General features: G+C 37.8%; 1 protein-coding gene across 1 annotated transcript in view; it reads right to left on the bottom strand.

Moving 5' to 3' along the window:
* The window catches only part of LOC149785109 (chymotrypsinogen A-like), a 36,518-nt gene extending 22,686 nt beyond the window's left edge, over positions 1 to 13,832 (bottom strand). The window contains exon 1 of the mRNA XM_089978875.1: positions 13,800 to 13,832. Coding sequence (XP_089835001.1) covers positions 13,800 to 13,817 — 18 coding nt within the window. The 5' untranslated portion in view covers positions 13,818 to 13,832. The remainder of the gene's footprint in view (positions 1 to 13,799) is intronic.
* Between the last annotated feature and the right edge of the window lie 12,766 nt (positions 13,833 to 26,598).

Here is a 26,598-nt window from a genome sequence, read left to right as displayed (position 1 = left end):
CTGAAGTACATCGACATCTTACCGCACCTGGTGCAAGCGTACAACCAATCTTACCATCGAAGCATCGGACGTGCCCCGCAAGACGTGACTCCCGACAACGAAGTGCTAGTGTTTGAGCGTCTGTTTGGTACGTCCCCGACGAGGGCTGTCCCCAAGAAAAGTGGAGAGTTGACCGTAGGAGATTGGGTGCGCATTGGCAAAACCAAACGCACTTTCGACAAAGGTTACTTACCTAACTGGACGACCGAATTGTTTCGTGTCACTGGACGTGTGCATGGCCGTCATCCTACCGTCTATAAATTGGAAGACATGAACGGAGAAGTGCTCAAAGGAACGTTTTATTTACCCGAGTTACAACGTATCACCAAAAAAGAAGACGACGTGTACGACATCGAAAGCATTCTCGAACGCAGAACCCGTAAAGTGGGCAAACGACGTGTCAAAGAAGTCAAAGTACGTTGGAAAGGATATCCACCCAGTTTCGATTCTTGGATCTACGCTTCGCAAGTCATCGACTATAAAAAGAAGTGACCATCATGCCCTTTCACACATCAGACGCAGCTACGTCGACCACTCCTTCTTCACCTAGTTCTTCTGTGCAAGATTTACAAAAACAACCCTTGTGGGTGTGGTGTGGAGAACGTGTGCCTAAAACGCAAATCGTCTTTTTCTGCCAAATCTTCGTGGTGTATTGTGTCATCGGGGCAGCCATTGCCAATTTGAGTTTGCAACAAGGAGACAAACAATTGTGGACCATTTTATTGAGCAGTTGCATCGGTTACCTGCTTCCCAATCCCTCCCTGAAATTCTCCTCGAACGGGAACGTTGTGTCCAGTGCCAGTGCCAGTCACCACTCCAACCACAACCAGAACCCCATTCTAGACGGAGACACGCCTCTGACGTCCAGTAATATCCCCTCGGACAGCCACAGAACTCTGGAATTATGAGTCACGAAAACCAATTTTACTTAACCTTACCCAGTGACAGTTCCATGGAGGTGTTTCCCCACAACACGTTGTGCTGTTACACGGCTAAATTACCTCAGGCCATCCAGTTAGATCACGAAGCCCATTGGGAAGTGGCTTTAGTAGAAATGATTCACCCGACCCAAGTCCTCAATGTCCTTCCCAATCAAAATAAATTTGATGTGGAAGTTCATGACGAGCAAATGCAACAGTGGATGGATACCCATAGCAAATATGACAAGAAAACCCGTACACCAAATCTAAAGTGGACCACCTATCACTTGTTCATTCCCCCAGGCTATTATTTTAGTGGTCAACATTTGGTCAACACCATAGCCACCAGGTTTAATGGTGTGTTTCTGAAAGCTTTGGAAAGTGTCAAAAAAAGTGTCACCCTGGAGTACCACAAAACAGCTCGTCGCTTCCTGATAAAATTTCCTGAGGGGCCCAAAATCATGTCTTTCTTATTTTGTCCTGAATTGTTTGACATGTTGGGCGGTGACATGGATCTGAGGAAGAAAGTAGAACAAAAAACACAACCCGAATTACCAGTCATTTACGACAACGATTCTTTTGCCAAGTATTTTCGTACCCCGGTAGAACTGAACCAAGGACTGAATTTGATGTTCGTGTACTCTGATGTGGTGGAATACAACGTGGTGGGACACACCTCCGTGCCGTTACTGCGTGTCATTCCTTTCAAAGTGGATTCTGCCGCAAACGCTGACGAGGAAGGTGGAAACACTTACCACGTCCACCGCGAATTTGTCCATCCTCACTATTTGCCTGTCAGCAAGTCGTATTTGGACACGGTCAACATTACTATAAAAGGAGATTTGGGACAAAATATTCCATTCACCAAAGGAAAAGTCACGGTGAAACTCCATTTTCGAAAACGGTTTTCTCACGACTCGTAAGTAAGTCATGTATCCAGTGTACCGAGGGGTTGCTCGACAGCGAGGACACGGTTTAGGAGACATGTTAAAATCGGCCTTTCGTTCGGTGGCTCCGGTGTTGAAACCGATGGTGACACGCGGATTGCACGCCTTGAAAGATGCGGCACTGACACAAGGCAAAGAATTTCTCCAAAATGTTATCATCGACAAACAAAACCCTAAAGAAGCCTTCATGAGGGCAGGCAAAAATGTCTTGCTGCAAACGGGCAAAGACATTTTGGGCCGACGAGACACACCTATAAATGCCCTGCACGCTACCGAGTCAGGCATTCAGCAAGGACAAGGCAGAAAGAGACGACGAAGAAAACACCCTTTCACCAGACTTCAAGCGAGAAAGGCCAAGAAAAGAAGAACCGTTCGAGACTTAGACGTTTTCGATTATTGAGAAAGAACAGAACAAAAAAATGATGCACCGAGAGTCATGCGCCTGTTCCAAGACGGAACTGGATCTGTTTGCCATGCCCCCCACCATGATGACGATGCAAGAATCCCAGTGGGTGGAATTTCACCCCGTCTCCTCATTGACAGCCTCAGCTCCCATCGAGTTTGAAATCAAAGGACAGCCCGAAGATTACATCGATCTGAATAGCAGTTACTTGTACTTGAAAGTCAAAGTTGTCGATGATGACAATTCGACCCTAGATGGCGATGAGGTAATAGCTCCCGTCAACAATTTCATGCATTCCTTGTTTAGCGGAGTGGAGTTGTACTTGAACAACAAACTGGTCAGCAGCAGCATGGATACTTACCCTTATCGAGCGTACCTGGAAAATCTCTTGACGTACGGAATAGATGCCAAGAACACTCATCTCAATGCCTGTGTGCTATGGGAAGCTGACGAAGCAGGCCAGTTTTAAACATTCGAAACTGATGCAACCAAAACACCAAACAATGACGGATTTGTAGAACGAAGAGACAAAATCAAAAACGGACAAAGTTTAGAACTGATGGATCGTTTACATCTGGACATGTGGTTGCAAGAGAAATATTTGCTAAACGGGGTGAATGTTCGCCTGAGACTGAATCGTAGCAGTGCCGCTTTCCATTTGATAGGTACTACTGTTTGCAAAACTGTCATCGAGGAAGCCAGGCTCTACGTACACCGTGTGGAAGTGTTACCTAAAGTGGGAAACAACATCAGTCAGACGTTGAGCAGAACGACCGCCAAGTATCCCATACGACGCGTGGAAGTGAAAACGTTCACCATTCCCAAGGGACAGCGATCCATGATCGAAGATCATCTGTTCCAAGGACAGCTACCCAAACGTTTAATCGTTGGTACCGTCGAGAATACAGCCTTCAACGGAGCTGTCGAAAAAAATCCTTTCTACTTTCAACACTTTGGCGTGTCCAAGATCGAAGTCAGTCGCGATGGCAAGACCTTGTGTACCCGACCTTTCGAACCTGACTTTGAGAACAAGAATTACTTGAGATCGTACTTGTCCCTGTACGAAGCCACCGGTCAGTTAGGAACCAACACCAGTCACGGCATTACTTTCGAGGATTACGCAGGAGGTTATGCTTTGTGGGCTTTCGATTTCACTCCAGACCAAGGCAGCGACGAGGGACATTTCCACCCTATAAAATCCGGCCAAATTCGTGTGGAAATTCAGTTTGCAAACCGAGACCCTGATGTAACGGTGAACGTCATCCTGTATGCCGAATTTGATAATACCATAGAAATCAATAGTTTGAGAGAAGTCATTCTAGATTACTAGAAGCCATGGAAGACTGTTATCCCTCTTTACCTAGTGGAGAAACTTTGGACATGGAATGTAAGGAGACCGTGGAAAAAGAAGAAGAAGTGATCATGATGAAGTCCCGATGGCCAGAACAAGAAGCGCATTTAGTCTCCTGTTTTGCCAAACACTTGGTCGATAAAATGACGGAATTGATCAAGAAAAATTGTTATGGATGTCAAAACGATCATCCCAGTCAAATTCAACACGATAAATGCCTGATGTTGAGTCAAGAAGAAAAATTGGACGAGTATCTGGACGAAGCTTGGAGTCTCATCTCGAACAAAGACGTGTTGCACCGGTGGTATAAAGACTTGCGTGAACATTCTTGTCCACCATTAACCACTCAAGAGATCCATCGTATCGAAGCTCTCCTGAATCAGAGTGAGGAAACAGAACGAATAACCGTTTATTCGTCAGACATTTTCAAGCAAAAAGTCAGGATCGAATTGACGACTTATTATTACCTGTGAAGAAGAAAACAACACAAATGGATACCTGGGAACTTTATTACCTTTTGAACCACAGTTCGTATACGGCTTCTTGGAATCCTGTCGTCTGTGCTAAAGATGAACTCCCTCATCGCAAGCCTAAAGACCATCAAGCTTACGTGATCAACACGGACGACAGTCATCTCCCAGGAACCCACTGGGTAGCCGTCTACTTTCCTCAAGAAGGATGTGTGGAATATTTCGATTCGTACGGATTGCCCCCTTTGGAAGACGATATCATTGACTTTATGAGAAGAAATGCTCAAACCACCCGATTCAATAATGTGAAATTACAAGGCACAGATTCCTTGGTGTGTGGACAATATTGTGTGTATTTTCTGCATCATCGCAGCCTGGGCTATTCCTTAGAACATTTAGTGACTCATTTCGATCCTCGTTCTTCTGCTAGAAATGATGTGAAAGTAGATCGATGGTTTTGTGACCATTATGCTTATCTTTTGTCTCAAGCTAGGAAACGTAGTGTCCATCAATGGCCTAATGATTTCCAACAGTGGAAATCACAATTTCATTCACAACGTTGTCAGCCCTGTTTAAAGTAGATTGTCAATTGAGAAAAAATGTTTGTGATTTGAAAAAAATTGTTTGATGTTATAGTGTTGGATTATTGTTAAAAATGTTAGAAATGTTGTTGTTTAGTGTTAAGTGATTTTTGAATAAAAAATGTTGTGTTTTGAAAAAAATGCCTTTGTCTTTTGTTTAGCTATAAGAATGTTGGATTGATGCTCTTTCATTTCTTACTATCCCTCTCATGAACGTTGCGGCTCGAAAACCGTGTGGGATGTTTTCCTTCACGTCCGCGCTTTCACTTTAAGAACCGGGGTTGTTTCCAGTCTAACCATCCATTGTTGACTCATCCTCCTACGAAGATGTGCTCCAAACTAGCTAAGCTCAACGAAGCCTACGTGAATTTGCATAGGGTCAGACACAGTCTGATACCGAAGCCAGAAGAAATAGAGAATGTGAGAATGTTACAAATCACTGAAGACCTGATAGAAGAGCTCTTCAGAGAAGAAATGAACAGGGAGAAAGAAGAATGGACAGAGAAGTACAGACTTCAGAGGCAGCAGCAACAGCAGCAACAACAGCAACAGCAGCAGCAACAACCTGAAGCTGACAGAGGCTTTGTCGATTGTCGTATCGACACCAAAGAGTTCTTCTTCTCTTTCCGAAGAAGCAGACCTATCGCCAGAAAGTCAATCCTCAGAGGACATCGCATTCTTAGAAACTAAAAAAAAGAATGCCATAGCAAACAAAAAAACAGCCCTTTTCAGGGCTACCCAATACTCTAGAAAAGAAATAACGATCAATTTGCCAATGTGTGTAGGTAGAGTAGTGTGAAAATAAACACTAACTCTTTTTAAAAAATGTCAGGGTATGTGTTTGTGTGTTTGTGTTTGTAAGTGATCAAGTAAGTTGGTATGGATAGTAGATTAAAATGATGTCTTTTTTGGTGTTTGAGGTGTATATTTGGGGTTAGATTGGATTGCTTTGCGTATGTGGATAGTCTATTGAAGTGATTTATGAAAAAATTTTAAAATAGTGATGGGTAGCATAAAAAGTGAGTGAGTGTTTCTTTTAGGTCCGCGCGTTGTTGTTGTTTTTGGTCATGATCTAGGTAAGATGAATTTTATGTTTTTAGGGGGATGTTTTCCTTCACGTCCGCCCTTTCAGTATAAATTAAAAACTAATCGTCAGTTGGGCCCATCGTCGACCTGTTAACAGCAAGACAATGAATACAAGGGTTGTGAAGCTGCTAGAACTCCAGATGCACCTGGAATATGCCAGGCGCATAGTAAACGAACTATCAGCGGAGGCTATCGTAGAAGAAGCAAGAATGAAGAAAGAAGAGGAGGAGAGAAGAGAGAGGGAAGAAGAGGAAAAGAAAAGAGAAGAGAGGATGTCGTTCAATATTCCCGAGACAGAGGATTGGGGTGTTGAAGCGAATCATCCTCCCTCTGCGCTCCCCAGAAGAAAGGTGAAAGAAGACTGGGGAAGAAGATGCGTGTGTGGCGCCAGGCCAGGAAGGTGCAACCATTAGATAGGTGCATCAGGAGTTTAAAAAAACCAACAGCCCTTTTAAGGGCTACCCAATACTCTAGAAAAGAAATAACTATTAATTTGCCAATGTGTGTAGGTAGAGTAGTGTGTATATAAACACTAACTCTTTTTTAAAAAAATGTGAGGGTATGTGTTTGTGTGTTTGTGTTTGTAAGAGTAAAGGTATGTTTGTGCGAATAGTAGATTATGGGTTTCTATATTGTTTCTTAGCAAATGTGGAGAATATAGTTTGGGTTATATTATATGAAATGAAAAAGTAGGGGGATGTTTTCCTTCACGTCCGCGCGTTGTTTGGTCATGATCTAGGTAAGATCCATTTTATGTTTTTAGGGGGATGTTTTCCTTCACGTACGCGCTTTAAGTATAAGAACCCACAGTATTCGTCGTTCAAACCATTCTGCAAAGAATAAAAAGAAGATGGCGTCAAACCAAATGGACAAAATACAAACCTTGCAAGACGTTTTAGACAACTTAGGAATAATGGAACAGATGCTAATAAGACTCGTTGAAGACCATTATTCCTATAGTCCCCATCGTGTAAAGATGGAAATTAATAACTTAAGAAAAGCAAAGGACAAGATTAGTGGTGTAATGAAAGAGATAAAGGAGGAGAAGGAGGATGAAGAGGAAAGAATAAGAATACGCAAATGGAACGAAAAAATTGAAAAAGAAGAAGAAAATGAAAAGAGGAAGAAAGAAGAGGAGGAAGAGAAGAAGAAAGAAGAGGAGGAGAAGAAAAAAAAGAAAGGGAAGAAGAGTGTAGGAGATAAAATAAGAACTTGGTGGAGAAAAAGAAGAAATTAGAAGAAGAAGAAGAAGAAAACCCAAAGGCCCTTTTCAGGGCCCCCATATTTCTCGAAAAGAGATAGCCTTTCCATTGCCTACCCCTTTTTTTATTTTTTTTTTTAAAAAAAAAATCCCATGTTAATTTCCTTTGTCGCTATATGTTCCCACGATTTTTCTCCATGTTTAAATCCCCTTGTCGCTCAACATTCCCACGATTTTTCTCCATGTTAATTTCCCTTGTCGCTATATGTTCCCACGATTTTTCTCCATGTTAAATTTCCCTTGTCGCTATATGTTCCCAAGGGGTCCTGTAATGCTAATTCCCATTGTCGCTCTAGTATCCCCCTTCACTACTGACGATGTCATGCAATAGTCATAAAACACCCGCTGTCACGTTTTCCCGACGGTAAAGATGTGAACCTGCCGAATGTTGGATAATATTAAGCTCAACTATAATCTAACCCCTTATATTATTGCATATTCGTCATTAACCTGTCAGTGAAGAATTGTGAAGATCTTTTTTATTGCCCTATCAGTGATCTTGGCTGTTTGAGTCTCCAAAAGGTACACCACCAAAATATTTAAATATCATATAACATTTTTAAACAATAGCTGTAGCAATTCAAACGACATTAGCCATACTGATACTAATAATAATAATAATAATAATAATAATAATAAAATAAGTCGTCAGTCGTTTTTATTATTAATTTTATTAGTAATTGTTTCAGTATTGTGATATGGTTCGTTTTCTTTTATGTAATACTGGTACTATTATATGCTTAGTGCTACCCGCTGTACTTACAATTCTTTGCGTAATATCTGTAAGAGAGAGGGCTTCGGTACGTTGTGAAAGCTTGTGTCCATATTGCTCCTCTTTATATAATGGCAATAAAGTTGTTGAAAGAATAAAACGAATGCAGTATAAACGCATGATCATTACATCTCGTGAATTGCAAAGAATTCACAGCAATTGACTCCTGCATTTTGTGAAAGTTCAGATTCTAATTTCTTCAAGTGCATATGTTGACTCAAATGTAATAGCTGCCGTCTTTGACACTTATTTGCCACTGTTGACTTAAGATGTACTGTGCCACACGTATTTAGTCTTCTCTTGACTTGTATGGAAGATCGATGTAGATTAAAAAGAGAAAACCTTTCTAACCCCAGTTAAGAACTTTTATGAAATACGAATTTATATACTAACCCCAATTAACATCCTTTCCGATACACTAATTTATATACTAACCATAATCAACAACCTTTAGTCTACACGAATTTACATACTAACCCCAATTAACAACCTTTAGCATACATGAATTTAGTATACACGAATTTATATACTAACTCCAAGGAACAACCTTTAGGATACTTGAATTTATATACTAACCCCAATCAACAACCATATTCTTATTATTACAAAACGTCAACTTCAACAGTCAGGTTTCTCCTTGCTAAATTTACAATGTTATAAACTGAATTAAACGATTATATTTTCTACAGATTCGGAAACCAGTTTGAAAAGGATATTCATCTACATAAATTAGGTTTTATAAATATGTCTTATAAATAATAAATTTCCTGAATTTTCTCTTCTACCTTGTTTTCTTATGTCAAATGACACAGAGAGCTAATGTTTGAGACATGATATTAAAACCAGATTTTAAGAAAATTACCTAAATACCATGGAGTTCAACCATTTAAATTCTGTGCATAAAATTGCTCACGACAAAATGTTTGTATGTCAGTGCTATAGCTGTAACCAGATGAGAGTCAGATGATAAAATATTAGCCGTAATCTTTCTGTTCCAGTATGTTTACAAATAACTACAGCAACGAAGAGTTATAACAAATCAGGAAAGTCGCTCAGTAGCAAATATATTCAATTCTGTTTCAGTAGAACGAAGTGTACCAATGGAATGTACCAGTGTTCAATCCTGAATATAAAAATTACTTTCATGTGTTAAAGGACGTTGACATGGAGTATTTACGTACAAAAGACAGTTTGTGATTCATCAAATGTTTGTATATTTTTACAATATATTTATAACACGGTACACACTTTTTGAATGACTAAATAAAGCATGACAAGAAATATGTACTGAAAAATAAATTTTCCCAAGTGAAGCTTCACTGAAAGTGAATCTGTATTGTCAGTCCATTACCTTAATATAATGATCAAGGAACAGGTGATAGGGTTTGCTATATATAACTTGTTAACTCCTATTGCAAAAACGACTTAAATCAATTTACGGGTACTGAGAATCCAAGTACAAAATGTCTCAGATATTCAAATGTTTTATATGACCATAAGTAGGTTACATTTTTAATAATATTCATGTTGATGTGGATGCAAATATGAAATTTTATTAAAAATTTTCCACAACTTGACCAAATTTTCATATGCACAAGACGCCTATTGGCACATTTATTTTTTCATGTCTGTACGTATTTCCCTACCTCCATCTGTAAATCACTCCCTCTATCTTCATTTTGTTCTCAATATTTGTGCAATAAAACCTGATTATTGTACCGATTTAAAATTGCGCACTACAGAATATAATAATACATGTTATTTCTGCTTGGACATCAAACGTATTACATTCTCATTCTGCAATTTAATTTTGAAATGATCTTGACATGTTGCTGTCATATCATAAATAGATGCAATAATAAACTGAAATGTTCTAAAATGTTAAAAACTGCTACACGCAAAAATGAGACCTGATGAGGGCATGTTGTAAATATATTTACCATAATTGTACTAAAATAACATGTACAGATGTTTAAATATTTATTTTGCCTCGTGATTTCTATAAAAAAAATTTACTTATGTTATCTACCTGGGAATTAAAAACACGAGATTATTAAAAGGTCATCCGGTCCAAAATACGCGAACCATTTAGTCATATAAGCAATAAATAATGAAACCACACATGTAATTGGATTAAAACCAGATAATGCAATTCGACGAAAGACTGTCGCCGTTACATATAAAACAGTTTCACAACCACCGCTGTTAGACGCACTGGAAATAAACTTTTCCATACTTATACACTCCATGGGAGTACGAAGGCGAGAAACGTCACTCAATTGACCTAGTATGGTCCATTGATTTATTTACAGTTTCAGATCGGATTTGGACTTCCACGACAACCAACGCGCTATCATTTGGCACCTTCACCGAAAGGACTAAAGCCTCCTAGCAATGCATTTGTGCTAGAGGAATTGCAAGTCGTTTCAGCAAATCAAGAATAGTCACTATTATCAATTTTATCAATCATGATATATTTTGTTACCCAATCGCATGCTGACTAAACGCGTAAGTGGTAATGCCATCGGGAAATATCCATCGCTTGCCAAATGGAGAATCATTCATGAGTTTAATTAAATATTTTATAAATCTATTGGTGTCTTTGTTCTCAGATGCGTATTCATTCGAAAAAATCGATCCATACAAACTTGTTGGCGAAATCCAAGCATCCGATGGACTTTTCTTACACGCATTCCCAGTCGTAAATACAACTGCGGATTTCTTATGTTTAATACACAATTTAGTTTTGTTCTGAGATTTTGAACAAGCTTGGTGCATTCAGTATATGTACATCCGAATTCATCAACTATTATTGATAAGGTAACAACTATTCACATGGCACTGACAACGCTTTTGGGGTCAACAGGTCATTATTATGAGCTTGACAAATTTCATCAACGTATTCTGAATCAACTTCAAAGAAATACCTTAAGTCACTATTGACCTTGTAATCGTGTACATGTTTTTGTATGTCAGTATGTGCCAGATCAATCCACTGACACCCACCAACAGGTTACGGTTGCATCATTGCCAATCGATAACGATTATTGGCGCAAGATACAAGATAAAACTGTTTAGGAAAGAATAATCATACCCGTCTATATTCTGATTGTTTGCGCGCGCATATGGATTACTTGCCATATATTCCAATACGAAATGATAAATAGATGCATATCGATATCAGTCAACAATTCCAACTATTTGTTTCTAATAGAAGTGCACCCCGGGCCATTACCTACGATATAAATAGTGCGAGAGATGAGCGTATACACTGGTTGATATATTGATCACTTTCAATTACTACAATACGTGGGTTGCGCACACACAATACATGTTTACCAATATTCACCGAAGTCATGGGGGATGAAAGGCCGTCACATATTTATCAACCATATCTAAGTAACCAAAATCGAAAACACATTTGGACACTAATGTAGTATATCTACTACTCTTCTTTTGGGTCTGCTGTAGCATTGAGGGCGGATTTGGCTTTTCCCATTTTAAAAGAAAACAAATAATGACATCACCTAAAAAAAACCAGTACCACCAGGTTTCAAATTGATTTTTAAGTTAGTTTGACCATCGATCACTGGATCTGCCAATTGTGACAATGCTTATTGTTGTTGTTTTTTTTAAATTTGTGTTTGGTTTGATAGCGTAAGTGAATGCTCCCTTGAAATAACTGACATGCTTTCAGAGTAAACCATTGTAATATTTCCCTGATACAGGCTTCTAACAAATGTGCTTGCAAAATCAATTTGGCAGGATGATACGACTGAAAGGAAATCATGCTGAAAGCTGTTTGAAAGAAAATAAGTGCAGGATGTCACTGATATCGATATCAGTCAACAATTCCAACTATTTCTAATGATAACAGTGTATCCCAGGCCATTTCCGGTACATAAATAGTGTGCGAGATGAGCTTCTACACTGGTGGATACATTGATCACTTTCACTGATTACAATATGTGGGTTGCGCTCACACAATAAATTTTTACCAATATGAGGAGAAGTCATGGAAATGAAAGGTCGTTACCTATTTATTTATCAACCATATTTAAGTAATCAAAATTTAAAACATACATTCGCACACTACTGCAGTATCATTCTTTTTGGCAGGAGTTGGGATGTTGGGGATTTTTTTCCCTTTGGATATTTCTTCTTGTGCCTTTTCTTTTTATTGAGTGAATATGCGACTCCACTACTCTTCTTTTGGGTCTGCTGCCGTGTTTTCGGATATTTGGTTTTGTCTTTGTTATAGCTTCAACATCAGGATTCCATTTGAAAGGGAACGAATAATGACACCACCTAAAAAGCCACTTCACCCAGATTTTAAAATGATTTTATTTTAGTTTGACTATCGATTCTTGGATCTGCCAATTGTGACAATGCTAATTTATGTTGTTTTTTGTCTTTTTCAAAATTGTGTTTGGTTTGATGGTGTATGCGAATGATCCCCTTAAATAATCGAGACCGGCGTCTAGCAAATGTGCACGGATTTTGCTACTGCTGCCATACAGTGCACAAGTCAATTTTGCAGGATGACATCCCTATAAGGAGATCACGTTGAAGACTGTTTGAAAGAAATGAAGTGCAGGATGTTTTTATCCATTTCATCTTCAGATAGATGCAGGAGGATAAGTGGAAATGACTGGACCGCCTTCTTGACACCAGTAGTGAAATATATGGACATAGGACACAATTAATTTTACTATATGTTATCTACATTGGTTTCTCAGTACTGACCTTTCCACTGTGTGACAATCAATACAAATCATATGCTAATCTAAACTACCTTCAAAGATGACTTCACGGTGAAGTTCTCGTCAAAGGTTGACCTGCTCTTTTTTTAGATGCTGAACTGTCAACACATCACCATGTACACAGAACACACATTTCACTTCCGGAGCATCACCAAGGCCTTATTACTCACTGTGCACTGTCGCCGAAATACACACATACAACAACACCCTGAGCTCATATTATGAAGAATAAACAGTTACCTTTAAATCCCTACCAAAAATGCATAAATAAAACTCTTCTATCACCACCAAAATGAGAGAGGAAAAAATGTTCTAAAAATAGACTAGAACTACATTCGTGGGTACTGAACTGGAAGTATTAATTGTGAACCGATTCCTGACAGGGTTAGACAATTTCACCTCCATGGATAAAACTTCCATCCATGATCAAATCAATGTCTCTTAAATGCTGCTGCAAAGTTTTAAGGACTTTCATCCATGAATAGGACAGATACAGGCTTTTAGCTGACACCACTGTAACACAGACACAACTCAATTCCAAATGGCCGAATTTCAAAAATGCACAAAACTTAAAGTTTAATTGTGATTTTGCTAATCAAGATAAACACTTCAAATAAACTGTAATTAGTTTTTAGTTCTAACACCAATCTGGAAATTACTAGAAATTAAACTAGACTGTTTAACTTTCTTAGAAAATTCAATTTTAAAAAATCATACATATTTTGATATGAAAATTTAAATTTAACTTAAATTTTAATGAAATTTTAAAATCTGAAGTTGACAAATTTTGTTCTATGGCAAAGTCTCTCCAATCCTTTGTCATAAACATCAATGGTTTTCCTTATCAGGTGTGAAGCAATTAAACCAAAGCTTGTCAATGAAAGGTAACACCTGAAATCTGGTAGCATCTAAATACGCAAGCTAGGTCTAACCAAGTACATGACATCATTTCCACCCATGAAGGGGAGGAGTCTTCAGATGTCAGGCTTCCAGTAGTATTGAAGAGTTGGTGAAGTTCTCTGAAACCAAGCTAGCATGCCTTCTCCTAACTATATAAGTGAGAGAGAGAGGATGATTCTTGTATTTTACATGCAGTTATCATAACTGAAACCATGAAAGGGTACAAGAAGAGGAAGACAACTTTTTTTAAACCTGGATATATTCCACATAACAAAGGAGTCACATATCTGACTGATAATACTCTACCAAGTTCCAGTGCTGCATCTGTTCCAGTGACAAGAAGAATGGATGCAGACAAGTTCTCTCTCACAGCAGTGACAAAGCCGACAAATGGGGGTCTCAAGTCAGTTCAGGCACCAGACTGTAATGGCACACCTGGGACTGCAAACATTCTACAACCATCATCCAAAGCAAAACTGGACCTGAAAGAGACAAATTTGAATGAGCATGATGGGACACGTATGATCTGTATGAAAAAAAATGTTGAAATGTGGAATGATATCATTCATCGCCATGGCAATCAAGTCAACATATGTGGTAGACCAGAGTTCCAAATTGCTAATGAAATAAAATGGGGACTTGCTTGGAAGCATACTATGATGTGTAAAAACTGCAGCTTTAAGTCACCAGAGTATAAGTTGTATGATGAGATAAAAACAAATAAACCTGGGCCAAATCCTGCTGCTGTAAATATGATGTTTCAAGCTGGATTACAAGATACACCAATGGGCAACACCAGGGCTAGATACTTGCTTGCAGCCACTGACATTCCGCCACCTAGCAGAACATCTATGCAAAGGGCCTCCAACCTTGTAGGCAAAGCAACTGTGGAGCTGAATGAAATGGACATGACAGAGAAGCTGAAACTAGTCAGACAAGTTAATGTTATGCGTGGTGTTCAGCATCCTGAGCAAATAAATGTTGCTTTTGATGCGAGATACAATGCCATTAGCTTTGGACATGAAAAGAAACCTGGTCAAAGTTCATCACAAGCTGTTGGAATTGCCTGCGAAACTGTTACAGAGAAGCAATACATTGTGGGAACTACAATAGAAAACAAGCTGTGTTGGACTGGAGCATGGCTGAAGGGAAAAGGTTTTGATGTGAAATGTCCAGGAGGCCATGTTGACTGCACAGCAAATCTGTCACCAGTTGCACCACATTCAGAGTATGAAATGGCAAGAGAAATGGGACAAAAATTTGTTCTGCAAGAGATTCTCATCAGACATGCAACAACAGATGGAGATGCACAGGCTGCTGCTGGCTTCCAAAATGCTTATACCATTCTGCATCCAATGTGGAAAGTAGAAAGACTGTCGGATCCCATCCATTTGGGTCGTTTACAGTTCAAACGGTGTAATTCTGCAATATTTAGTGAAAACATGTTTCCAGGAATAAGAACAAGAGAAGGAAAAAGGCTCAAACAGAAAATTTTCAGCCAAGACATTAAAGCACGTTGCGGTTTAATCTTCAAACAAATGATGGAGGACAATAGTGGTGATGTTAAAAAAATTAAATGTCAACTTCCCCAAGTATTGGATGCCACTCTGCGCTGTTATTCAGGGGACTGCTCCAAATGCCGGCATTATTCAAAGGTCTGTGGGGGAGGAAGTACTAACAGCTGGTGGATGCGATCAGCATACCTGGGCCCTCATCAAATGACTCATCTCAACATGACAGAAAATGATAAGAACATCCTGCTAGAAGTTCTGAAAATGAAACTCTCCTGTGATGTTGTAGAAAGATTGCGACTGAACACAAACACACAGAAATGTGAGGCAGTGAACAGATCAATCAGTGTTTCATTACCTAAGAATGTGAACTATTCCAGAAACTTTGAGGCAAGAGTGCATTCAACAATACACAGACTCAATAACAGCCTGGGATCATCACTGAAAAAAAAAGTGACACACTTGGGAGGTAAACTTTCAACAAGGACTCTGAGATCACTGGAGACAATGGATAAAGACTGCACTTACCAGCAGTTGTATCAAAAGCATCCCAAAACCAGGAAACGTATTCTAACAAGACGAGGAAATATGATACAGGCCCATCTGAGGTACAGGACACAGCAAGGCAATAGGAAGTCTGACTACTGCAAAGGACTGCTAGATACCAAGGGCGATCACTCCTATGCAAAGGTTTAGCAGGAGCCAATGGACACTGCAGACAGAAAAAGTTATCTTAATTCCATGTGCAAAATGAAAGCGCTCAAATACACCATGAATAACACATTGTACAGAAGGGAAAACTGTAGTGGGGAAATCCGTAGGTAACACAACGCATGTTATGTGCAGTTGTGTTACTTACTACCACCTGATGAGACCTATGGAGAGGTCGAAACAGTTTTCTCTGAATATGAAGACACAAATAAAGAAATTAAAAAGCAAAATAAATAAAGATTAAAAAAATCAAAATTAAAATAACATGACATGACAAGACATGACTTACTAGACTAGCTGAATGAATGAATGAATGAATGAATGAATGAATGAATGAATGAATGAATAAAAGGAACGAAAGAAGGAAGGAAGGAAGGAATGTATTTAAGAAAGCACTGTCATACCAGCATGGTCTACTAAAATAAAGACCACACTCTTCCCTTTCTCCTTGTTACTCAACACATACATACATCCATCCATCCATCCATCCATCCATCCATCCTTCCTTCCTTCCATCCATGCCAGACATACATTGATATGGATGTGGGTGGGTGTAAAGGATATATCATGATACCTGAATTTATTCCATATTACAATTTCAACTTTAACATGCAGTCAGGATAGTCACCATGGCCAATGCAATGACCATAACCTTTGCAATACTGTCTATTATTATTAATGGAATGACGCTCTAGAACCAGATGATCTACATTCACACACAGACTATTATGGCATAAATGGGATGCATCTAGCTCCTTTGGTATAGTCAGACTTCTCAACTTCACCATCAGTGCCAGTCTGTGAACATGTTTTTTCTTCCACGTGTTTGTTGTGGGATCCTTATATGACAATAGGCCATATAATCCATTGGCTGTTACATTTCCTGTCCATATTTTACAAACACTATTATGTGCTATTACAGAATTCAATGAAATTTTTGCTGACAGGCTTTCAAAAAAATCCTCCATTGCAACTTTAATATGGTGTAGGAATACATTGCTGCTAATAATAATGAGTGTCATCTCCAACAGATACCATTTCTGTGAATTTATAGGGAATTATTTTTTTTTAATTTTTAAATTTTTTAAAATTAATTTTTAAAAAAAATTAATTAATTTTTTAAAATTTTAATTATATTTTCGGATTGCTACAGTCAATATACACAAGGTGTGAAAATCTCATGTGTCTATCATTAATAATAAAAATATTATAGCAATTTAAAGTTGAATCAATGCTTCCCTGACAGGACATAGGACACAATTAATTTTACTATATGTTATCTACATTGGTTTCTCAGTACTGACCTTTCCACTGTGTGACAATCAATACAAATCATATGCTAATCTAAACTACCTTCAAAGATGACTTCACGGTGAAGTTCTCGTCAAAGGTTGACCTGCTCTTTTTTTAGATGCTGAACTGTCAACACATCACCATGTACACAGAACACACATTTCACTTCCGGAGCATCACCAAGGCCTTATTACTCACTGTGCACTGTCGCCGAAATACACACATACAACAACACCCTGAGCTCATATTATGAAGAATAAACAGTTACCTTTAAATCCCTACCAAAAATGCATAAATAAAACTCTTCTATCACCACCAAAATGAGAGAGGAAAAAATGTTCTAAAAATAGACTAGAACTACATTCGTGGGTACTGAACTGGAAGTATTAATTGTGAACCGATTCCATATTGGAAAGAAACGTCAAACATCAGGAGTGGTGGGGTTTGAATCGAAGAAGTAGATACACGGATTTGGACTTCCACGACAACCAACGCGCTATCATTTGGCACCTTCACCGAAAGGACTAAAGCCTCCTAGCAATGCATTTGTGCTAGAGGAATTGCAAGTCGTTTCAGCAAATCAAGAATAGTCACTATTATCAATTTTATCAATCATGATATATTTTGTTACCCAATCGCATGCTGACTAAACGCGTAAGTGGTAATGCCATCGGGAAATATCCATCGCTTGCCAAATGGAGAATCATTCATGAGTTTAATTAAATATTTTATAAATCTATTGGTGTCTTTGTTCTCAGATGCGTATTCATTCGAAAAAATCGATCCATACAAACTTGTTGGCGAAATCCAAGCATCCGATGGACTTTTCTTACACGCATTCCCAGTCGTAAATACAACTGCGGATTTCTTATGTTTAATACACAATTTAGTTTTGTTCTGAGATTTTGAACAAGCTTGGTGCATTCAGTATATGTACATCCGAATTCATCAACTATTATTGATAAGGTAACAACTATTCACATGGCACTGACAACGCTTTTGGGGTCAACAGGTCATTATTATGAGCTTGACAAATTTCATCAACGTATTCTGAATCAACTTCAAAGAAATACCTTAAGTCACTATTGACCTTGTAATCGTGTACATGTTTTTGTATGTCAGTATGTGCCAGATCAATCCACTGACACCCACCAACAGGTTACGGTTGCATCATTGCCAATCGATAACGATTATTGGCGCAAGATACAAGATAAAACTGTTTAGGAAAGAATAATCATACCCGTCTATATTCTGATTGTTTGCGCGCGCATATGGATTACTTGCCATATATTCCAATACGAAATGATAAATAGATGCATATCGATATCAGTCAACAATTCCAACTATTTGTTTCTAATAGAAGTGCACCCCGGGCCATTACCTACGATATAAATAGTGCGAGAGATGAGCGTATACACTGGTTGATATATTGATCACTTTCAATTACTACAATACGTGGGTTGCGCACACACAATACATGTTTACCAATATTCACCGAAGTCATGGGGGATGAAAGGCCGTCACATATTTATCAACCATATCTAAGTAACCAAAATCGAAAACACATTTGGACACTAATGTAGTATATCTACTACTCTTCTTTTGGGTCTGCTGTAGCATTGAGGGCGGATTTGGCTTTTCCCATTTTAAAAGAAAACAAATAATGACATCACCTAAAAAAAACCAGTACCACCAGGTTTCAAATTGATTTTTAAGTTAGTTTGACCATCGATCACTGGATCTGCCAATTGTGACAATGCTTATTGTTGTTGTTTTTTTTAAATTTGTGTTTGGTTTGATAGCGTAAGTGAATGCTCCCTTGAAATAACTGACATGCTGTCAGAGTAAACCATTGTAATATTTCCCTGATACAGGCTTCTAACAAATGTGCTTGCAAAATCAATTTGGCAGGATGATACGACTGAAAGGAAATCATGCTGAAAACTGTTTGAAAGAAAATAAGTGCAGGATGTCACTGATATCGATATCAGTCAACAATTCCAACTATTTCTAATGATAACAGTGTATCCCAGGCCATTTCCGGTACATAAATAGTGTGCGAGATGAGCTTCTACACTGGTGGATACATTGATCACTTTCACTGATTACAATACGTGGGTTGCGCTCACACAATAAATTTTTACCAATATGAGCCGAAGTCATGGAAATGAAAGGTCGTTACCTATTTATTTATCAACCATATCTAAGTAATCAAAATTTAAAACGTACATTCGCACACTACTGCAGTATCATTCTTTTTGGCAGGAGTTGGGATGTTGGGGATTTTTTTCCCTTGGGATATTTCTTCTTGTGCCTTTTCTTTTTATTGAGTGAATATGCGACTCCACTACTCTTCTTTTGGGTCTGCTGCCGTGTTTTCGGATATTTGGTTTTGTCTTTGTTATAGCTTCAACATCAGGATTCCATTTGAAAGGGAATGAATAATGATACCACCTAAAAAGCCACTTCACCCAGATTTTAAAATGATTTTATTTTAGTTTGACTATCGATTCTTGGATCTGCCAATTGCGACAATGCTAATTTATGTTGTTTTTTGTCTTTTTCAAAATTGTGTTTAGTTTGATGGCGTATGCGAATGATCCCCTTAAATAATCGAGACCGGCAGCAGACCCAAAAGAAGAGTAGTGGAGTCGCATTTTCCTTCTCCTTCATTCTTTTCTATTTGTATAATGACACATTAATGGACTTGTACTATTACTTCCTCTGTTTAAGTTTATTCTGTATCTACCACGGTTTGTAACATTGTCTTTAATTTCATTTTCATTTCTTGCACTAGTTCTTAGCTAATCTCATTTCTTGTCTTTGGCATCGTCAGCCACTTCTTGTCTCCAAACAACGAATCCAAGATTTTCCAGTCCCGAACGTATTTTCCAGTCGTAAATTTGTTGGTGTAACCAACTAGCAATACACACACGGTACTTATGAAGAGTGAATACGATTCGACAAATGTCCTCTTCATGCGGAGATACACATCTTAGTCTTATCACTATTATCAACACTTTTAACACAGTTTGTCTTTCATGCACATATAATGTTTGGATGATCATGTCTTTGTTATATATTCTGTTCATAAATGGTCCAGAACGAATTTACTGAGAAAGAAATCCAAGAAAAGTAATCACTAACCTACAAACTACGCGTCATCCAAAATTGAATGGAATCGTAGTAGTAGGAAACAGCTCTTGTAAAATGATTGGTTAATCTTCTAAGTACTTCATACTGTCATATGCTTGCTTCCACGGAATTTGTTCCAACACAAGGGATACTAGTTATAGCATGGTAAGTTTTAAATTCAAGCTGCGTTTGATGTCAATTATATTTTTTCCCCAAGAATTGGTCTTCTTTTACTATGTAAATAACAACACATTAAAAACCAAACAATTATTTTGTTTGGGTTTCAATTGTATTTTAGCAACAAATGCGTTCTCGCAGCTCTAAATGACTTTTCTGAATCTGTTTTTCTAAGTTATTTTGCCGTAGCATTGAGAGTCTTCTGAGTAATAATTAGTTGATCGTTATCTGACCATTTGATCACTTTCAAATTCATCAACCCTCTTTTAACATGCCGTACTACTAATTTTAAAATCTACGTCGTAAAAGATGTACTTGTTTTGCGTTCCATTTGAATCTCCACGAGCTAAGGAGGCAAACTACGAATGTTCTCTTCCAGAATTGTCATGGGGATACTAATCACGCCCCATCCAAGGAAGGTGGTGACAGAATGGAGGACCATCCGGCATGTTCCAGGCTACTCCCATTTGTGGATCTTCATAACACAACAGAAATACTGTACTTGGTTTCATCGAACCAAGTAGACAAATCCGAATCTGACTAATGATTTGGTACTCAGCATTCCATCCAGATCTTTGGCCGTGTTTGAAAGGCTGAAGTCGACTTTTAAAGTCACAATGGCCAGGCAAAGCTACAAGAAACTCACGTTCATCTTTGATTTGCACATCTCGATGAACGAGTGGTTTGAGATTGCATGGATGAGATCCGCTGATAGGTACGCACGCGGATTTACTTTTTCCAATAGAGCAGAAATATCGTACTACTGCGTCGCTCTTGCTAGTAAAGCGATGAGGCACACGAAGTGCATCGCTTTGGATGTTATTAGAGGAACTGCATTGCTAATGTCGCAGAGCATAACATCATTCTGGTTGCAAGCCCCAGAATCACACTTGAGTTCATAATCGAATTAAAATCTTATTTTTTTAGCCCCTCACTCGGTCGTTGTGTCGAATTCGCCAGCATCGGTGAAAGTGTACTGGATCAAAATTGAACTTATTCATAATGGGTTGTCCGATTGGTTGCTGTATTGAATTATTCATCACCTTCTTCGATCGACATTTTGTATTCACAATGACATCGTAATCTTCAAAAATTTCGTTTTTATACTTCAGTTCAATGTATCCTTACGGAATCGTGTTGTGTTCTGGAAGTCACACTCGTTTCTCGTAGGCAATTTGATATACTTCATCTAAACGTCTGCTGACGATTTGCAGGTTTGCAACTGTTTAATTTTTGTTAAAGAAGTTGTGTTTTGTCGCGAAACTCTTAATCATGACCAGAATATAAAGTTTCTTTCAAGACATTAAAAATGACTACTTGACTCGATCGATAGTTCAATTTCAGTCCTTCGACTTTCGTTTCAATTTCTTCTTGTCGGTTTCTGTATTTATATCCGTAATTTTAGGACTACCGGTAGCAACACTGACGATAGTGTTTATGGGTGCTCGTCTGTCCACGCACCTAAACGATCCCTTCGTGTTTTGGGTCATAGCTATGAGGGCGATGTTTTATCCGTTTGTCTTCGCTTTCATACAAGTAATGCAGCCAATTAAAAGCTTTGGCCGAAAAACAACTGCTGATAGAGATAAAGGATTGAAGGGGAAGGTTGATGGCTAGTTTGTTTTCAGGCATGAACTTCTTTAGTTAGACTATTCCATAGGCTATGTATGTATGTATGTATGTATGTATGTATGTATGTATGTATGTGTGTGTATGTGTGTGTGTGCGTGCGTGCGTGCGTGCATGCATGTGTGTGTGTGTGTGTGTGTGTGTGTGTGTGTGTGTTAATGCCACATCAACATAATCCAGACCAGATAGTACCGAGAAAAAATTAGCAAAAATGATCAAAGGCAACTTTCAAATTTCGATCCTTTCGATCACACTAGACACTGTCAAAGTCTGTATTTTCCATTTCAACGTGCGTTCCAAACTTAAGAAACACATATATATATATATATATATATATATATATATATATATATATATATATATATATATATATATATATATATATAGTATTCATACATTAAATTTTAGAATATGTTTCTTAAGTTTGGAATAATTACTCTAATGAAGATTCGGAGAGATGTGAGAAAAAATTCAACTGGAAGCTGCATCCATTTATTGTTTTGAGAGCTTTTATTTATTTAGAAACTGGTTGGCAAACTGATGAATTTTTCACGACAGCTACGTCCAAAAATGATACTTCACTTTTAGAGACATTGAATGTAAATTGTATTGTTGGATGTAATTTGTTTAAACTGTCTATAAAATGAAAAAGGTCTTCTGATGAATAACTCAAACTCATAAAGATATAGTCTAAAAATCTTAACCATACATCTGGTTTTAAGAGGCATTTATTTAGAAAATCATTTTCTAATTTTCCTATAAATAAAGATGCATAAGCAGGTGTCATAGGACTACTCATTGCTGTTCACATTCTTTGGAGATAGTTTGTATTACCAAATTGAAAAATGTTATTTTCGAGCACAAGTTTTATCAAATCACAAACATGTTCTTTTGATAGTATATATGTATATTCGTTTTCTTCGAGATAATATGTACACGCTTCGATACCACCATGGTGTGGTATATTCGTGTAGAGTGAAACCACGTCAAGTGTAACAAGGAATGAATTTTCTGTTAGTTTCGGTAAAGATTTCAATTTGGTAATGAAATCAAAAGTATCTTTGACATATGAAGGTAGTGATTTCATCAGTGGTTGTAAAATGTGATCAATATATTGCGATATATTATTTGTAACTGAATTATATGTAGAAATAATGGGTCTACCTGGATATCCTAAAGGTAGTGACTTATCAACCGTTTTATGTATTTTTGGTAACATATAAAACTGAGGTGTGCGTATTTTATTTGGGAAGATATCTAGTTCATCATGTATTGAAAAATTGTGTACAGAGATTTGATTAATACATTCGCTTATTTTTTTCTTTAATTTCTACAGAAGGATTATAGGAAAGTTTTGTGTAATATTTTTCATCAAATTGAATAGACCAATAGACCAAAGTTGTCCTGCGAACAGTTTTTATTTGCGCGCAATGTAAATATTTATATGCCCTTCTGAATAATCATACTAATATGATCAGCCCATTTAGTATCAGAAGATAATGTAAGTCCAAAGTGTCTTTGATTTTTTAGCAAGCAACAAATACATATTGTCAGAATAGAACTTAAGACAGGAAAAGTCGGTCTGCCTGTATGATAATAAAATGTATGTTTTCGAAGTGTTAAGAGTAAGGTCTCTGTCGTTTGCCCATATTTTAAGTTTTTCAAGATCATTGTTTATGAGCCTTTGTACCTGTGAAGGGTCTGTAGAAGAAGTCGTGAGAAAAGCGTGGAGAAGTAGTCTGCTACATAAAAAGTAAGAGTGAAGACCCTAGCACAGAACCTTGGGGAACCTCAATATTTACATGACTTTTTGATGATACTGAACTTTAAGTCCGTTGGGAAACTCTTTGGTAGCGGTTTGATAAGTAGCATTCGGCTATTACATGTATAAAAACTTTTAACGTAACCATCTAATCCATACTCTAACAAAATCTTTAATGATTTCAAGGAAGGTTAAACACGTGATTTCATTCGAATCAAGAGAAAAACATATTTTGTGATAAAGTTCAATTAGTTCACGAGTTGTTGAAAGGCCTGGAAGAAATCCAGATTTATCTATATACATGCAATCGTTTTTGTTCAAAAGCATTTGCATACGTGTCTGAATATAAATTTTGGAAAAACCCTGGACATAAGAGAAATTGGTCTATAATTAGATGATAGTGTTTGGTCTCATTTCTTATAAACTGGCATGACATAAGTTAGCTTTCACTGTGTGGGGAACAAATTGGTTTCAACTGCTTTATTGATCAGTTTTCGCAAGGTCACGGATATTTCTTCGACTGTATTTTTAACAGTTTATGACTAATTTGATTGGGCCCAGCGGCTCTGTTTAGTTCAAGAATTATCACATTATAACTTCTTCTTTATGTATAATGATATCAGAAATAATGGTTTGATGTATAATTTCAAAATGCGGCAACTGTTCAGCCTTATTTATTATTCCTTTGACAGTTATGTTTTAAAATAGTGCTTCATTGAGCAGTCCCTTTATTGTGCAATCGTGCAACAACTTGGAATGAAGCCATGTGTCCATAATAACAATACATAAACGCCTTTTCTATCTTATATTATCCCTATATACCTACTTTGACAGTGAAGCAGTAAAGTACAACTAACACAAATTGGCCGACTTTAGTAAGACTCTTCTTTAACAATAATGGTATAGTTCCATTGATATTACTCCAGAAGAAGAGACCTTTAAAGGGTTTGGCTTGGCTTGGTCTTGCTAGGATTAACGCTATTTTCAGCAGAAGATGGACTATACATAGCGATCAGTATATCTGGTGCAGAAAGACCCCAGAAGACACACCGACCCACTGGCAAGTTTTCTCACATACCAACGCTGGTTGAGCCGACACTCGAACTCACAAGAACAGAGGTTAGATGTGTTAGTGATCTTTAAAGACAAGCACTTTAGATAACTCGGCCACCCGAGGCAACTAAGAAATCGATGCTCTGCTGACCGAAACTAATTTTCTAGCAATTCAAGATAAGACCATTTCTTCTATTTAACTGCTGAGCGTTGAAACCATCTCTGATACTTTTGAGCATCTTCGCGAGCCAAGGTCCCTAATAACCCTATCTACGCCTTGGCGTATCGAGCAGGTATTTATGTGCTTCGGGTCTGTGAATTTCATTGGCTGTGTCGGCAAGCCATCGCATCCAATCAAACTTAAGTTTTGAACACTGTTCCTACGTGATCGAGACAAGAGGAGCACACAGCTTGAATGGGCTCATAAAAAAGCACTTTTCCACTGCCGGTCTGTGTTTGTACAAATACCTTTCACCCAAGCAGACCTGTAATGGCTTCCCTCTTGAACGCAGTCATACTTTCGATGTGTTTGTACAAATACCTTTCACCCAAGCAGACCTGTAATGGCTTCCCTCTTGAACGCAGTCATACTTTCGATGTTTAACTTATAAGGTATTCTTTTTAGGTCAGTTGTCTCCATCATTTTAGGCATATTTACAATGCAACACTGTTACACTCTACTGGTTAGTTATTACATACGACGGGAGGCAACTCATGAAATCCAATAGCTATCACTTGGACAAAGCACTAACATATCTGTTCGATCTGCCAAGGTGTAGAAAGGGTTATCATATCGGAACCTTGGCTAGCGAAGATGACTTTCGAGCTAAACACGTGATTTTCAAATTAACAACAATGGCGGTCATATTGGATTTAAATTTGGCACCATTTTAATTTCGGACAAACCAGACATCTTTAAAAGACTTTTGGTGAATACCCCATGCCAATATAAAAACCCATTCAGAAGGAGTAGCGACAAGAAAATCGTCGTATCAGTCATATCTGATATGTTTGGTGCCATTTGCATTTAGAACAATCATAAGACGTATTTCTGGTGATACCACTATGTCTATATGACCATGGATTCTGGAGTAGTTATAACAAGATCTTCAAACTGGCATCGTTTTAATTCAGGACCAACTGGAGACTTTAAAAAGTCCTCTGGTGAAAAGCCCCATGTCGATATCACCATCATTTAGGCCCGACTAGATATCATAATAAGCTTACTGATGAAAACCCTATAGCGATGTCTTTCGATATAGGTGAGTGGAGATAACAAGACTTTCAAGATTGCTGTAAATTAGTAATGGTAACCAAACTGCATCTCAGCTTAGTACAATTTCATTTACGACAAATTAGACTCCTTAAAAAGTTTTCTAGAGAAAACACTATGTTAATATAAGCTTCCATTCAAGAGAAGCAGTGATAAAAAAAATTTCAAGAATGATGCCATGGTGCATGTCAGGTCAGCACATTTTCAACTAAGACATACTAGGCAACATAAGTTTTCCGGAGAAAACCCCATGTTAATACGACTTTGACTTGAGGAGAAGCAGCGAAAAAGAACTTTATGATGGCTGCTGTGGCGGCTATATTGACTATCAGATAGTACCATTGTCGTTGAAGACCAACTATTCATCATGATAATTCTTTTAGTTAAAACCCAGTGCTATGACCATCCGTTCTAAAGTAGTTATAACACGATTTCAAATGGACAAATTGTATGTCTGAACATCATTCTCATTTAAAATCAACTAAATCTTTGGATTAACGTATTGTAGTTTCATGGCAATCCTCCAGCATGTTTAGGAATAGTGATAGCATACTTGTGCTA

The sequence above is a fragment of the Sinohyriopsis cumingii genome, chromosome 13 (assembly GCF_028554795.1).
Source record: "Sinohyriopsis cumingii isolate HCF-2022 chromosome 13, ASM2855479v2, whole genome shotgun sequence".
NCBI lineage: Eukaryota > Metazoa > Mollusca > Bivalvia > Unionida > Unionidae > Sinohyriopsis > Sinohyriopsis cumingii.
The sequence above is the reverse complement of the archived record's forward strand: the minus strand, read 5'-3'. Positions and strand labels throughout refer to the sequence as shown.